Genomic DNA, 14,514 nt, shown 5'->3' with positions numbered 1-14,514 from the left:
CATGCAGCTACGAAATTATCGTGGAGTACTTAAGGCCTAAATGTTTATTGGAGAGATGCCTATTTATTTGACAAATGCTGTATTAAGTCTTCTAAGATTGCAACAGTTTCTCTTGGGCTTGCAATCCATACTGTACATGCACTCAATCTTGCTTTAAAATCATTTGCACCAAGACTAGCGAACTGATCACCAATATGTAAACTTTCACTTTTTAAGATTGGACAAACCTTATGTTCATATTTTACGTCTTTGCATAAATACTTTTGTAGAGATTCGACTCCCAAACTTTTGTCCCCAATATCAACCCACACATCGGAACCCCCATTAAAAGCACACACTTTGATATGATCATCAGCGGCGTTCTGAGTGGATACTGCTTGGCTTGTATCTAGTTGATTAACAATTTCCATGTTTACTGGAGTTCTGGCTGTTCTTGCCAAGATCTCTTGTAATTTCATAGAACATGAAAGAACCATCTCTTCTAAGTGCTCCCGCAAGATTCTATATCCTGGGTTAGGAATGATACCAATGGATCTTTCCTTTCTTATGATTGTGGTCTTATCCATATCATCTAATTTGAACTTTTTCTGCAAATGTTTTAGATGTTTGTCTGTCGTCAGCATAATGTAGTCAATCTTTAGTTTATCCCAACTCAGCATTATAGGTAAGTACCACTCGTCGGCTTCAATAAACTTTAGGTTGCCAAATTCATTATCATATCTAAACAAATAATTCGATTCACCGCCCATAACAAGTAAATTCTCTCTTTGGTGATCATTCAACTCTGGAGTGGTACGGATTCTATCTATCAAACCCTTCAATCTTTCATAGTACTGAGGAACCCCCAGCTGACCCGGATAACCAGCTGCAGTTACAACTCCGATAAATAAATTCATCGATAACAACTTAATTAGCTTATCAATAACAGGTGCATCCGGGGTTAATGAACTTCCGTCGGCGTATAGTGTAACATCACCATCGAAAGTAATCAATTTCAACCTGGATCCAGATTCATCGCTATCTTGGTACATCTTCGCAAGGGCCAACACTTGAGCAGTATTCAATATAGACCTCACATCATTGAACGACGGACTGACCAATCTCCTTTTAGATATCAGCCTTCTTGAATCTTCAACTAAGAACGCTTCAGTTAAAGGTAATGGGGTGAAAAATCTTCCAACGCTTGGAACCAATTTCCTCAATCTGCTGGTGTCCACATACGTCGGGTTCTTATCCTGCAACTTGTCGATAATGATAGCATGATTCACCAATTTTTCGACATCAGCAAATATCTCCTTGTATCTGTTTTGACATTCTAATGCAATTTCATATTCTCGAGACAAAAGATAGTCTTCATATGCCTCAGGATCTTCGTAATGCTTCATGAAATCGGTATCATAATTCTCCACATCTGCATGAAGAACGAATGGCACGGCCAATAAGCCTTTTATCCACTCAATAAATTCATCCCTACGATGGCTCTTTAATGCATATTCAACTCTGTATCTAGATGTCATAATTGTGATTACAATTCTTTGTTTATGTAGCCGATAAGAATGAGCAATGTGAGATTTAATGATTTACAATGCGGTGCCTATTAATATGCCCATGAGGTCAAAATGTGCAATTTACAAGTTTAGTATTAATATTCATACACTTCTATTATACAATTTCCTATTTATTGATATCCAATAGCTAATCTATACTCATTGCTGGTACTATTCTACCACACCTTTCAGTGATAGATAATTTAGTATTATCATTGAAAACCAATTTAGTTGATAAGTTGTTGGTTTCTTCTTCTGTCACGTTCTTCAGAGATGGATAACTTAATACCCTTACCCTTTGGCAAAGAAATATGTGGCTTACCAGCTTCAGTACCGACGATGAAGACGTTGGTTAATCTGGTAACGAAAGTGTTTTCTAAGGAATCCTTAATGTGGACTAAATCGAAACCACCTTCGTGCTTTTCTCTGTGGGTGATAACACCAACTCTACCCATGTTACGACCACCAGTAACCATAACTAATCTACCAGTGTCGAAGCTGATAAAGTCAGTGACTTTACCGGTAGCTAAGTCAACCTTAACAGAATCGTTAGCTCTGATCAAAGGATCTGGGTATCTGATAGTTCTACCATCGTGTGTAACAACGTATGGAATACCTCTCTTACCTAATTGGACCTTCTTGACCTTGGCTAACTTGTAAGAAGCTTCTTCAGCGGTGATTCTGTGGACAGTGAATCTACCCTTGACGTCATAGATCAATCTGAAGTGTTCGTTGGTGGCTTCTAAAGTGATGACATCCATGAAACCAGCTGGGAAAGTAGCGTCAGTTCTGACCTTTCCATCAACCTTGACATGCTCTTGCATCAAGATAGCCTTGACTTCTCTACCGTTTAAAGCGTACTTAAGTCTGTTTCTTAAGAAAATAACTAATGGTAAAGATTCTCTCAACTTGTGAGGACCAGCGGATGGTCTTGGTGCATAGGTACCGGACAACTTGTCCAACATCCAGTGGGATGGGGCTGCTAATCTCTTTAAGTGCTTCTTTCTAAAAAATAGTTAGTATGTCATTCAATAACGACACATGAATAAAACATAGGGTGACATGACTAATCGATAGACCTGACATTCAGACCCTGCTACGAGTTCAAACTACGCAATTCCCATCGTAAGTTGACCAAAATTTGCGAGCAATTTCCTTCACCAAAGCAAGTAAAGTAGAACCGTAACCGGTATGAATGTCAACCCTAACGAATTATCATGACAAGGCTCCCTTCCGAACCTTCAAAGAAGATTGGTTACCGTTAAATACTATTTCACAGCTCTGTAAAAACATGCACTGCAAAATAATATCGGTATAGATTCGAGTGACCATACAGTACACTCAATGCCTTTCCCAAGTCCTAATACTCATGAGAATTAAGATGGATCTAGACTTACGGGCCTCTTGCCATATTTGATAATTTGTTATAAGTTAATATAGAAAGGAAAAAAGTGAAAAAAATGAAAAATCGTACTGCTATATATATAAATTTTCCATTACTCGCGAAAAAAATTTATTGGGTGTTTGGATGTTTTGAAATAACAAGTCACTTTGTTAGGGCTGAACCCGTCAAGGCAAGACGCAGCATGACAGATTTATTTGAATAGATAGATACGAGATGCTAAACAAAGGTGGAGAAGGAGTGATGTTCGTAGTGATTTGGCGTATGAATTTAGACCCAAAACTGGGGTAATTCAAAAGATTTAGATAAAGCGATAAGAAATACAACCACACTTTGAAAAAGGAGTAAGGAACAATAAGCATATGTATTGATGACAATATGTATATGTACTTAGTAACTATAAACGCACTAACTAAAGTTGCTCCACTTAGGTTGCAAAGATCAAAGCTTCCAGCCACAATTGAGCGAAATGGCCGGGCCTATATTGCTCATACGACTGAAAGGAAAAATCATTAGTAAAAAACCTGTGGTTTAAGTAATATCCAACGATGTAGTAGCCTGGTACTTGTTACTAAGCATTGAGCTGTAAGATCTGCTAGGTGCTAGCAAATAGTGATAGAACAGTAATCACAAGCGTGCTATAATTGTAGCGAAAGAATTAGAACACTGTGTTCTTAGGGTCCTCGTTGCCTTGTGAGCCGAGAGCAGCGCCGATATGAGGTTCAGTCGTAACGTTTCCGCCGCCAGTAGTATGTGATTCGTGCCCGTGAATGGACAGTTTCTCTTGTCTGGCCTTTCTGGTCTCTGCCTCGACCTCAACGCCGGTCATAACCTTCATCCAGTCAACGTAAAGCGAATAAGGTCCGTATTGTTTATCTAACAAGCCAATTCCAATGGTCTTCACCTCTGACTTGTTCATCTCGCCTCCATCTTGAATTACTCCCCAGTTGGTCATGACAAAATCGTTTAATGGTATAACCACCGTTTCCCATTCGCCAGGATGATGCAAAAATAACCGGTGCTGAAACAAATCAGTCACCAATGGTGTGTTAGCCTGGATGTTAACAAGGTACTTTCTCCGGTCTCCCTTGATTCTCATGACCAACGCCTGGTACTGCGACCAGTCCCAGTAGCTATTGCCCGAAAGCCACGAATCCTTCTGGTCCCGCGTTCTAAACATGGCGTAACCAGATCTGGTGGCCTCTGGGTGGTCCTTAGGCACATCCAAATTCAAGTATCCGTAAAAATGGCCCGCTTTTGAAACGGGATCGACATTGAAGTTGACCGACGAAAACCCTCCCATTTCCTGATCACATCTCGTCATAATGCTGTCCAACGACGTCTGTGCATTATTTTTGAAGTCCAATACCGTCAGTACGGTTTTGGTGAGATCTGCAGGTTTATTAAAAAGACGACTGAATGTGGAGTTCAATCCTAAAGTTCTTAATGACATTTAATATAGCTTATGTAGAATTGACGATTGTAATGTATTAATGGGTTTGCTTGGTTGAATATATATATGAACTTGTAACTGTACCTATTTCCAATACAATTAATAATCAATTAGACCAAAATATTCAGAATTTATTATTTTCCGGCTAATGTCCCCTTTTATAGTACCGTCTGACTTTACTGGAAGATGGAGCATCGACTAATCAGTGAAATTTCCCACACAATGATTACACAAAGCCACCCCTCTATAGTACGATAATAGATCAATGTTTGGGCCCCAATTCTGTATCACGTACGAATCACCATCATGGTATAGCATGAGACTCCGTGATACGGGGACTCGGAGTGCGACTTTAGATTGCCATCAGCCTAACGAGAGGGGACACCACCGTACCGTATTTTTTCAATTGTCTTGCTATCGTACTACATTCTGCGGCACACACTGATAAGATAAAGATGCAACCCAACCTTATTAATAACCTATTAGGGGAAGGGGTGCATATATTACCTACTCCAGCGGATTCCAGTGGAAGGAATTTGTGGAGTCCCTTATCATGCTCATTTTTAGTGACACCATCGTATAGGGGTGACTGAGCACAATAGGTCATTCAAATGATTAGAGGAGAATAGCCAATCAATCCTATAAAGTGGGTGATTGTTAGTCTACATGCATACAGTAGCAGTTTGTTATCGAGATAGAAGGAACTTAACACAGAAACTTAAAACAGTGAATTGTAGCAATTGAAGAACAATCACACCAGGGTGAATTAGCAAAAGTAGCAAAAGTAGGTAAAAGTTGTCAAAAATTAAAAAAATAGCAATAGCCTACCTAATATTGACTACACTACAAACCCACTAACAATAAAACTAGACAGACGTAACAACCTTGCCCACCGCCCACTGTATTGTGTTGTAGACGAAGTCACAACCAGAACAAGGGTTAGGTGTAGAGGCTTCTCCACAAAAGGAATAGACTAGGATCTACAAGTCCGTCACAGTTAAAAATATAACTGGGGGTGGTTCTAGGAGTGGTCTGGAAGTGCTTCAGGCAGGGCTGACAAATGCATTGTTCTTGCATATGTGTAGAATGGTAGGTTGCGTAGACGGCCATAAGTCAAAAAGTGGAGCTGTAGTAGTAAGAACTCGGAGATTTGTGCCCGTGGTCGTAATCAATATCACACAAAATGCTTTTCAAAAACAAAAAGAAAATCTTCCGATACCGGGAGTCGAACCCGGGTTTGCTCGGTGAAAGCGAACCGTGCTAGCCGTTACACTATATCGGAAAAATTACTGACAGTTTTGTTCAGCGAATAAATATACAGTTCCCTGTTCTGTAAAACTATGTACTGGCCGGGTCAGCGAAGCCTGCACCCTGCACGATGCTTCACCACGGTCCCAACCAGACTCAAAAACGAGAATGCAATCATCAAGTCATATCCATTAATGAACTCTGATGTTTCTCCTGTACATCCAAAAGGGTCCCGTTAGACCCACAGTGAATATTACAACCATTTTGTGCTGTATCTGTTAGCCTAGCGACGGGTATTTTATCCCCTACAATCGAAGCTGGTGATGACCTGGGCATGAAACGTGATCATAGTGACGAATTTGGAAAGAGAGCAAAAATTCGCAATCATCTCACATGGAACACAATAAGCTCTCTACAGCCGTTTATTATGAAGTTTTAATGGTCTAAAGGTGAAATTCGGAACTATAATTTTTATTTTTTAGTAAGTTATTTCAGTTTATTCAAAGATTATTGAATTGAATTATAAACATGAGTAATAATAACTACCCACCTCCTCCAAACCCACCTAATTACCAGGGAGAGGAACAGGTGCACAATGTCCAACCAGACTTAGAGAACAACCAGGAAAAATATTATGCGGAACAACCACAACCATCACAACAGTTTGAGGAGTCGTTTAAGATTGATAAACCTAAATGGAACGATTGGCCATTTACCGTGTTTTTTTTGTTAACAGTGGCTGGTTTTATTGCCATTGCCGGGATTACTTTGAATGCTTTGAAGAAAACGTATGGGTTGCAGGGGTCTTCAATTTATAATTCTACTGACACGTTTACTTTGAACACCAATACAATTATCTTGTTCGGGTTCATTATTGTTGTTGGGGTGGTCTTATCGGTATTGATTATAGTATATGCTAGAATGGCACCTCGGGTTTTCATTACCACCGGGTTAATCTTGAATATTATTCTTGGATTGGGTACATGTATTTACTATTTCGTGGCCCACTATTACTCGGCTGCGATTGTGTTTTTGGTATTTACCTTGTTTACGGCCTGGTGCTACTGGTCCTGTAGACATAGAATTCCTTTCAGTGCCACTGTTTTGGAGATTACCATTGATGTAATGAAACGGTATCCATCGACCTTGATAACTTCCTTTATTGGTATTATTGTATCAGGGTTATTCAGTACGTTATTTTCAGTTGTTATTGTTGCTACTTACGTCAAGTACGATCCAGATTCGCAGGGATGTGATGTTGCTGGAGGGGGTTGTTCCCAGTCCAAATTGATCGGGGTATTGGTGTTTGTGTTTTTCGCCGGTTACTACATTTCTGAAGTCATAAAGAACGTCATACACATAACCATTGCTGGTATATATGGTACTTGGTACTATTTGTCTAACTCTGACCAGGGTGAACCTAAGCACCCAGCCTTGGGAGCATTCAAGAGAGCAATGACTTATTGTTTTGGTTCCGTTTGTTTTGGTTCTTTAATTGTGTCTATTATTCAATTGATTAGATCTTTTGTTCAGATTTTGAAACAAAACGCGTTCGGCTCTGGTGACAACTGTGCTGGCTGCGGATTCTTGATCTTGGACTTTGTTCTTGGTTTCATTGACTGGATTGTCCGTTATTTCAACCACTATGCCTACTGTTACGTTGCCTTGTACGGTAAGTCTTACCTTAAATCTGCTAGAGATACTTTCGACTTGATCAGATTCAAGGGTATGGATGCCTTAATCAACGATTGTTTCATTAACACCTCGTTGAATTTGTACTCCATGTTTGTCGGTTATGTCGTCGCTTTACTCGCATATTTCTACTTGAAGTTCACCGATCCTGCTTACAATTCTAGTGGTACTTTCTACGCTCCAGTTGTCGCCTTCTCCTTCTTGATTTCCGGTCAAATTACTCGTATTGCTTTAACAGTCATCCTGTCTGGTATTTCCACTTTCTTCGTTGCCTTAGCTAAGGACCCAGAAGTTTTCCAGATGACCAATAGAGATAGATTTGATGAAATTTTCAGAAACTATCCACAAGTTTTACAAAAAATTACTTCCGATCACTAAGTCAACAATTCTTAATTAATCATTTTCTTGTTATTGTTAGATATTTATTTAATTCAGTTAATCTCCTATGCTGACTGTAGTGCGCGAACTGGTAAATTAATCTGAGCATATCAATTCCACTATCATTTGGGGAAATACTCATATTTAGATACCCAATTAATCATGTTGACATTAGCAATAGGAGATATCTATATTCCTGATAGGGCATTTGAGCTTCCATTGAAGTTTCGTAAATTGCTTTGTCCAAATCCCAATACAATTCCAACTAATAATAAGCTTTCGAAAGTTCTATGCTTAGGGAACATAACTAACTCGTATGATACATTAAAATTTCTATACGATTTATCCCCATCATTCAATATGGTAGGAGGTGAGTTTGACAATTCACAGATATTATCACAGCAAATTGCATTATTGAATGGTAAAGAAAGTCAAGTCCCCACGTATAACATTATCCAGCACGACAATCTAAGAATCGGATTTACAAATGGTTATTTAGTTGTTCCCAAGAACGACCCTCTCGCATTACTGACATTGGCCAGAGAAATAGATGTAGATATATTGATCTGGGGTGGAACTCATAAGGTGGAAGCATATACTTTGGATGGAAAGTTTTTTATAAATCCAGGAAGTGCCACAGGAGCGTACAACTTTGATTGGCCTGAAAAGGAAGATGAAAGTGAAGAAGAAGAAGAGGAAGGAGAAAGTCAAAAAGACTCCAAGGAAGGTAATTCTGAACCCGCAAAGGAAGAAAGCAAGGAAAAAGAAATCGCAGAGGAAGAATCCAAGAAGGACGAAGAAAATAATGCTGACAAGAAGGATGAGATAGAGAGTAATGAACAAGAAAACAAAGAGGGTGCTCATGAAGAGGTTAAAGAACCTAGTGAACAAAAAAACGTGGACTCAAAAGATAACGAAGGCGTGGTAGAAAAGAACAAGAACAAGGAAGATGCTAACGATTCCGATTCCGATGATACAAACCTAATAGAAGAAGTCAAAGAGTCGACATCCTCTATACCATCGTTCTGTTTACTAGATACACATGATTCAACTTGTACATTGTATATTTACACATATTTTCATGGGGAAGTCAAGGTTGACAAAGTTACCTACCAAAAGGAATAAATTACACCTATATAATTCTATTACTATAATTGTCAAACATTACGCTTGTACAGAAGAATAATGTAGAACAAATTCTTTTTTAATCTTTTCCCAGTTATGTGGGTCAAAGAATATATATACACCCTTTTCGACATCCTGGCTAATTAGAACAGGCTCAACATTACTATCCTTAGTTAACCATACTTGTATATCTTTATGATACCTCCAGTTTCTTGCTACTAACTCGCGCGCCGCATATTCTTGTAGTGTGTCTCTAGGCTTCATGTAGAAGATATAGAACAATGTTTCGTCTGAAAATGATTGTATCTTACTGTCACAAGGTTCTGGAGGAGGTATGATATTCTCAGAATGGATAGATTGCGGCAACGTAAAATATGGCTCCACTTCTGACCTAGATGTCTCGGCCCATGGCGAAGGTAACTTTTTCAAGATCTGCGAGTCGGTAGATAGGTCCAATCCAAGTAAATTTATATCTTGTCCTATCGCAAATACAGTTTGGTCTGTTTGTTCCATCTTGACGAGCGACAGTAGCCCATTCAATCCAAATTTATCCATATCATCACTAGGTTCCTGTACAGATGTATTCGGCGATAACCCTGGTGGTAAAATAGCTGTAGTCCGTTGTTAGTATTAGTTCTTGTGGAAGAGATTTAATCAACTACTTACGCATTATGCTTTGTTAATATGTTGTATTTCTTTACCAATCCGTCCAATTTCAAACCAAAAAAACACAAAGAATTGTAATAAACAAATGGTATATTCGCTAACTAATAGATTATGCTCTCAAATAATTGTATATTTGGTGTCTCTACCTTTGAAGTTTAGCTATATTCATCAAGCTAATTGAACTTCATGATATTGACGATTTTACACGACTCAATTAGGATCACGTGATAAGCATCAAATTTATAACCTCATCCCTATATAACTAAGATAGGTGCTAAAGAAGACGTAATACACCCTAATAAAAGAGAGGAGAATGTCAAGAAGAGAATATCCAAATATAATAATCACTGGTACCCCAGGATGTGGGAAGAGTTCGCACGCAGCCAATTTGGTTTCGCAATTAAAAGAACCATACAAGCATTTTTCAATCAGTGATATAGCAAAGGAACGTAAATGTATTGAAAGCTACGATGAAAAGTTAGACACATCGGTCGTAGATGAAGACAAGTTATTAGATTCATTAGAGGGAGATTTAGAGAAAGGTGGAATTTTGGTAGACTGGCATTGTTGTGACATTTTTCCTGAGAGATTAATTGATCTAGTGGTTGTGTTAAGAACTGACAACAAGATATTGTTCGATAGATTGAACAAAAGAGGATACAAGGAAAATAAGGTACAAGAGAACTTGGACTGTGAAATTATGGAAGTCATCTTACAGGATGCAAGGGAATCTTATATCCCTGAAATTGTGATAGAACTTATGTCCAATTCGGCAGAAGAAATGGATGAAAACGTTGACCGATTGATTGCGTGGGCTGAGAATTGGAAGAAGGACCACCCAGATGGAGTGACAAACGAGTTGGACCCTGATGTCGCCGCTGAAGCCAGAGAAGAGTCTGAAGACGATGAAGCTGAAATAGATGAAGAAGAGGAAGAGGAGGAGGAAGAAAGCGATTAATGTCTAAAAATAGTTATCAATAAATGTGTATTATATTCTAAATATATAGAATGTCCGGTATAGTATACAAAATAAACTAGAAAATAGCCCTGAATTTGGTAATGGAATATCTAGGGGGTTAGAATTAAAGTAAGTGTAAGATGATTCTTCTGATGTAGAATAAAACCAATAATGCAGCTAATGCTAAGACGACATAGTAGCCCTTGGTAGCAGCGATGTAAGCCCATTTCTTGGACATTCTCGCGATGTTGTGTTGTTCAATCTCGGAAACACATTTGGCGTTTTGAGCAAAAATGTACTTGGATTCTTCGATGATTTCAACCTTCTGTTCTTCGGTCAAGGCAGATCTGGTCACAAGTTCGTAGTCCCTCTTGTAGATTAATCTGAATGCATCTTCGTCGGCGACGTCAAAGGTGTAGAAGTTAGCCCCTAATCTGATGATGTCCTCGTGCTTTAAGCCATCCTTTTGTGGGAACAACCCGGTGGCCCTAGAGATTGACGATCTCATAATTCTGCCCCCGGCAAATAACCCTAAGTACATAACGTGTAAATACGCTATAAACAAATATGGCTTTTCAGCTGTTACCTTCTGGATATGTTCAACAAACTTGATCTGCTCACTCATAATAGGACTCTCAAACTTTTCCCTTCTGTCGTCGTAGTAGAACATCAAATCCTGTTCAGCCTTATCGGTTCTGCCCATTTCCGGCTTCCACACTTGCTTCAAGAGCTCCGTCCACTCATCGTCTTTTTCAAATTGCTTCATCAAACTTCTTTCCACCGTAGCAAAAACATGATAGAAACTTTGTAGTCCCTGACGGTATATTCTCGAATCTCTGTATGCCAATACCAACTTCAATGTTATCAACTTGTTAATATTATTGTGTAATGCTTTGGTTTCATGGTTAATCCTGTTGGCCAATGCTCCAACATCTGAAGGAGCTGGTAATATTTCGTGTTGATTTAACTTGGTAGTAGCACCGACTGATTGAACTGCTGACATTTTAATGTTTATTTGTTGTTTTTATCGATAAACAATTAATCAATAAACTGGTAGGGATATGCATTCTTATATATGAAGACCAATTATAGCGATATGTCCGTATAGCGATAAGTCCGAATTTGCGAATTCGGGGCTCATCTTGGTAAGACGAGTTTGTGTAATGTCCATCGCAGATATCGGAGAAGCGTGTCGCGTCCAGAATATACGAGAAATGTTGCAGAGTGTATATTATAATGTACATGTAATGAAGAAAATGAAGATGTAAACGAAGATATAAACAAGAATGCGATCTAATCGAAGCAGTAAATCAAGATCTTCTTCCAGAAGGGCGCCTTGTTAAAGCGCTGTTTGCTTTCAAGATTTTCCAATTCCAAAATTTCGGGATCGTAGATGGTCCTATCGGCGTCGATATCAATATCTTGCACCTTGATATATAAGCTCCAGTTTCTAGTGTAAAGCTTGTGACCAACGTAGAAGATTACCAAAACAACAGCACCCAAGTAATTTTGAAAGAATGAGAGAGCGTTAGGAGACCCGTCGCCCCCAATGGGGAACAACGAGACCCAGAACTGACAAATAAGAATTAAAATGTTGAGGATGAAGGAAATGTAGGAGCCGATGGTACCGGTACTAGATACGTAACCTAATGAGCTCAACGGTATGTTGTTGTACTTCAAAGCGGCTCTGAATCTAATGTGACATATATCAATACTGGCCCAGGTGAAAATGAAACTCAAGGCTGAGATCGACAACAACCAGGTGAAGACGGATTCTTGGTCCTTGTAGGTAGCAATAAATGCAAAAAAAGATGACAAGATAGTGACAATCCAACATCTCAATGGTCTACCGGCACGATCGATGTAGTTGAGGTATTGGGGAGCGTAACCTTGCTCGGCCAACGATTGTAACAACCGCGTGGACGAATACATTGCGGCAGTGGCCACAGACGTGACCGACACCAATATAACCGCATTGAAGATATGAGGAATAACTTTGACTCCGTGCATTTGGGCTGCAATTACATATGGAGATGTACCAGATTCACCAGAACCCATTAACTTGTCGGAGTTATATGGAACTAGCAACCCAACCAATGCCAACGAACCAAGGAAGAAAACGGTGATTCTGAAAAAAACCAATTTACAAGCAGCAGGAATAGATTGTCTTGGGTTTTCCTGTTCTGCAGCTGACAACGAGATGAATTCGGTCCCACCTAATGAGAATGCAGAGGTGACGAAAACACTACATAATCCTTTAAAACTGGTGTATGCACCCGGATTATGCCAGTATCTACCCCCAATGTACCCTGCAGGTCCACCACCACAATCAATGATAATACCAAAGATAATGAAACCTCCCAACATGAGCAACTTGACGCTATTCATGTAGAATTCCGCTTCCCCGTAACCTTTGGCTCCGGCCAAGTTAATGAGCACAACCACTATGAGGAATATCAACACGAAAATGTCGGGATTAATAGATGTGGTCCAAAACCTTATGGTCATTCCGGCAGTCACAAGTTCCAACGAGATGACTGTAGCCCACTGGAAACAATAATTCCAACCGACCGCGAATGCAATACTTTCGTCCATAAACTTTCTATAGTATGACTGAAATCCACCTGGTAAATTGTTATAAGCGACCGACAACTCTCCAACCGCATTTATACAGGGAATTAACATTAAATAACCCACCACAGCGTATCCAACAAGAAGAAATAACGGACCGGCTGTAGCTAATTTTGCTCCCGCTGCCACCAATAACCCAGTACCGAGACCAGTCGATAATGCCATTAATCTTAAATGCCTTTTGCTAATGGACTTCTGCATTTGAATTCCACTGGATCCGTTGGCCTCATCGGAGGGTACTTGCCTTTTGAACGAATCCTTGAAGTTCGCCCAACGACTTCCTTCTCTTGATGAATCAGAGTAGTACGGTTCGATCTCCGAGACCACCGCCTCTAATTTATTTGATTTCTCTGTTCTCAACTTAGACATAGTGTTCTACTCATAAAATAATCACCAACTTTAAATTTCTTGTACCCCAAAAATTTTGTATGGAATAGCCCAGTATTTATAAAAATGGTATGCCAGGTTGGTCCACGTAAAAATACTACTCTTTGTGGAGAGCATTAGATATGCACTCCCAGTGTACATAACAATCACATAATGATAATGCAATAGAAATGATGGATCTTGGTAGGTCGAGAGAGTGTGATCTAAGAACTGATTGTTTTTTTGCGCTAAAATCACGGCGATTCATACATCTGTCAATTTCTTCTTTCCGCGCCTACATAATTTGTTATCAACTACATATGTATAAAATTTTACTTTCCGCTACAATAACCTTTCGGGCTAAGCTCCTTTACTTTCAACCTCTCCTCTACTGGCTCTTGGTCAACCACCATAACTGAAGACTCACCCATAGATCTTGACGGAAAATTTTTTTAGTATATATTTTTCGCCAGCAAAAACAGCCATAATAATTGGGGTTTGTGGGCGGAGGAGCGCAAAAACTTTTTTTCAACTTAAGCGCCAAGCGAGCAGTCCCGTCTTATTCTTAGCGGCTAGAGCTCTTCTACGCAGTCCCTCTTCACAAAATGGGCAATATCATTAGAATGTTGTATCAATTAGTCACTTGAGTCGTCTTGTCTTCCCCTGAAAACCTATCGAAATATAGCATAACGATGGGATAATTTAGATGAGCGCACAGGTTCAGGTATAAGAACGTAGGCAGCTGTAGCAATATGTTCAAAGCAGATAACTTGTTGGGACATGCATTCCGAATAAGATATGATTAACGAGACATTTTGCAGAATCAATGGCCTCTGCCCCCGAAAAAAGGCGACCACTAATACCATTCTGATGACTGTATGAAGAATTGTGATCTGGTGATTCATGCAATGGCTGCGAAGAAAAATATAACTGGGTGAACATTTATTTGTTGAAGCGATACATTACCATTTAGAACCGATTTAAATGTATTATACGATACTTGAATCAATCAACAACATAACCTAATCTACTATCCCTTACAGTAAAC

General features: G+C 39.3%; 10 protein-coding genes and 1 non-coding gene across 11 annotated transcripts; 3 read left to right on the top strand and 8 right to left on the bottom strand. All coding sequences in view use genetic code 12, as the record gives it.

Annotated features, from left to right (window-relative positions):
- Positions 1-59: 59 nt before the first annotated feature.
- DEHA2G07414g (DEHA2G07414p) lies at positions 60-1,517 on the bottom strand (the record flags this gene model as incomplete). The annotated part of the gene is made up of 1 exon (XM_461870.1): positions 60-1,517. The coding sequence occupies one exon, from the start codon at positions 1,515-1,517 to the stop codon at positions 60-62; it is 1,458 nt and encodes a 485-aa protein (XP_461870.2).
- A 257-nt stretch (positions 1,518-1,774) lies between these two features.
- On the bottom strand, positions 1,775-2,958 carry DEHA2G07392g (40S ribosomal protein S4; the record flags this gene model as incomplete). The annotated part of the gene is made up of 2 exons (XM_461869.1): positions 1,775-2,552; positions 2,945-2,958. The coding sequence occupies 2 exons, from the start codon at positions 2,956-2,958 to the stop codon at positions 1,775-1,777; spliced, it is 792 nt and encodes a 263-aa protein (XP_461869.1).
- A 649-nt stretch (positions 2,959-3,607) lies between these two features.
- Positions 3,608-4,402, bottom strand: DEHA2G07370g (DEHA2G07370p; the record flags this gene model as incomplete). The annotated part of the gene is made up of 1 exon (XM_461868.1): positions 3,608-4,402. One exon carries the CDS (start codon positions 4,400-4,402, stop codon positions 3,608-3,610), a length of 795 nt encoding a protein of 264 aa, XP_461868.2.
- Positions 4,403-5,612: 1,210 nt separating this feature from the next.
- Positions 5,613-5,684, bottom strand: DEHA2G07348r. Its single transcript has one exon. It is a non-coding gene; the product is annotated as a tRNA-Glu (tRNA).
- Positions 5,685-6,178: 494 nt separating this feature from the next.
- DEHA2G07326g (DEHA2G07326p) lies at positions 6,179-7,720 on the top strand (the record flags this gene model as incomplete). Its single annotated transcript, XM_002770547.1, has 1 exon — positions 6,179-7,720. The coding sequence occupies one exon, from the start codon at positions 6,179-6,181 to the stop codon at positions 7,718-7,720; it is 1,542 nt and encodes a 513-aa protein (XP_002770593.1).
- Positions 7,721-7,882: 162 nt separating this feature from the next.
- DEHA2G07304g (DEHA2G07304p) lies at positions 7,883-8,845 on the top strand (the record flags this gene model as incomplete). The annotated part of the gene is made up of 1 exon (XM_002770546.1): positions 7,883-8,845. The coding sequence occupies one exon, from the start codon at positions 7,883-7,885 to the stop codon at positions 8,843-8,845; it is 963 nt and encodes a 320-aa protein (XP_002770592.1).
- A 39-nt stretch (positions 8,846-8,884) lies between these two features.
- DEHA2G07282g (DEHA2G07282p) lies at positions 8,885-9,515 on the bottom strand (the record flags this gene model as incomplete). Its single annotated transcript, XM_002770545.1, has 2 exons — positions 8,885-9,456; positions 9,512-9,515. The coding sequence occupies 2 exons, from the start codon at positions 9,513-9,515 to the stop codon at positions 8,885-8,887; spliced, it is 576 nt and encodes a 191-aa protein (XP_002770591.1).
- Positions 9,516-9,824: 309 nt separating this feature from the next.
- On the top strand, positions 9,825-10,469 carry DEHA2G07260g (DEHA2G07260p; the record flags this gene model as incomplete). The annotated part of the gene is made up of 1 exon (XM_002770544.1): positions 9,825-10,469. The coding sequence occupies one exon, from the start codon at positions 9,825-9,827 to the stop codon at positions 10,467-10,469; it is 645 nt and encodes a 214-aa protein (XP_002770590.1).
- Positions 10,470-10,593: 124 nt separating this feature from the next.
- Positions 10,594-11,472, bottom strand: DEHA2G07238g (DEHA2G07238p; the record flags this gene model as incomplete). Its single annotated transcript, XM_461863.1, has 1 exon — positions 10,594-11,472. The coding sequence occupies one exon, from the start codon at positions 11,470-11,472 to the stop codon at positions 10,594-10,596; it is 879 nt and encodes a 292-aa protein (XP_461863.1).
- A 290-nt stretch (positions 11,473-11,762) lies between these two features.
- On the bottom strand, positions 11,763-13,469 carry DEHA2G07216g (DEHA2G07216p; the record flags this gene model as incomplete). The annotated part of the gene is made up of 1 exon (XM_461862.1): positions 11,763-13,469. One exon carries the CDS (start codon positions 13,467-13,469, stop codon positions 11,763-11,765), a length of 1,707 nt encoding a protein of 568 aa, XP_461862.1.
- Positions 13,470-14,222: 753 nt separating this feature from the next.
- DEHA2G07194g (DEHA2G07194p) lies at positions 14,223-14,408 on the bottom strand (the record flags this gene model as incomplete). Its single annotated transcript, XM_461861.1, has 1 exon — positions 14,223-14,408. One exon carries the CDS (start codon positions 14,406-14,408, stop codon positions 14,223-14,225), a length of 186 nt encoding a protein of 61 aa, XP_461861.2.
- Positions 14,409-14,514: the final 106 nt, after the last annotated feature.

This window comes from Debaryomyces hansenii (genome assembly GCF_000006445.2).
Source record: "Debaryomyces hansenii CBS767 chromosome G complete sequence".
Lineage (NCBI taxonomy): Eukaryota > Fungi > Ascomycota > Pichiomycetes > Serinales > Debaryomycetaceae > Debaryomyces > Debaryomyces hansenii.
Note: the sequence above shows the minus strand (reverse complement) of the source record. Positions and strands in the feature narration are given on the sequence as shown.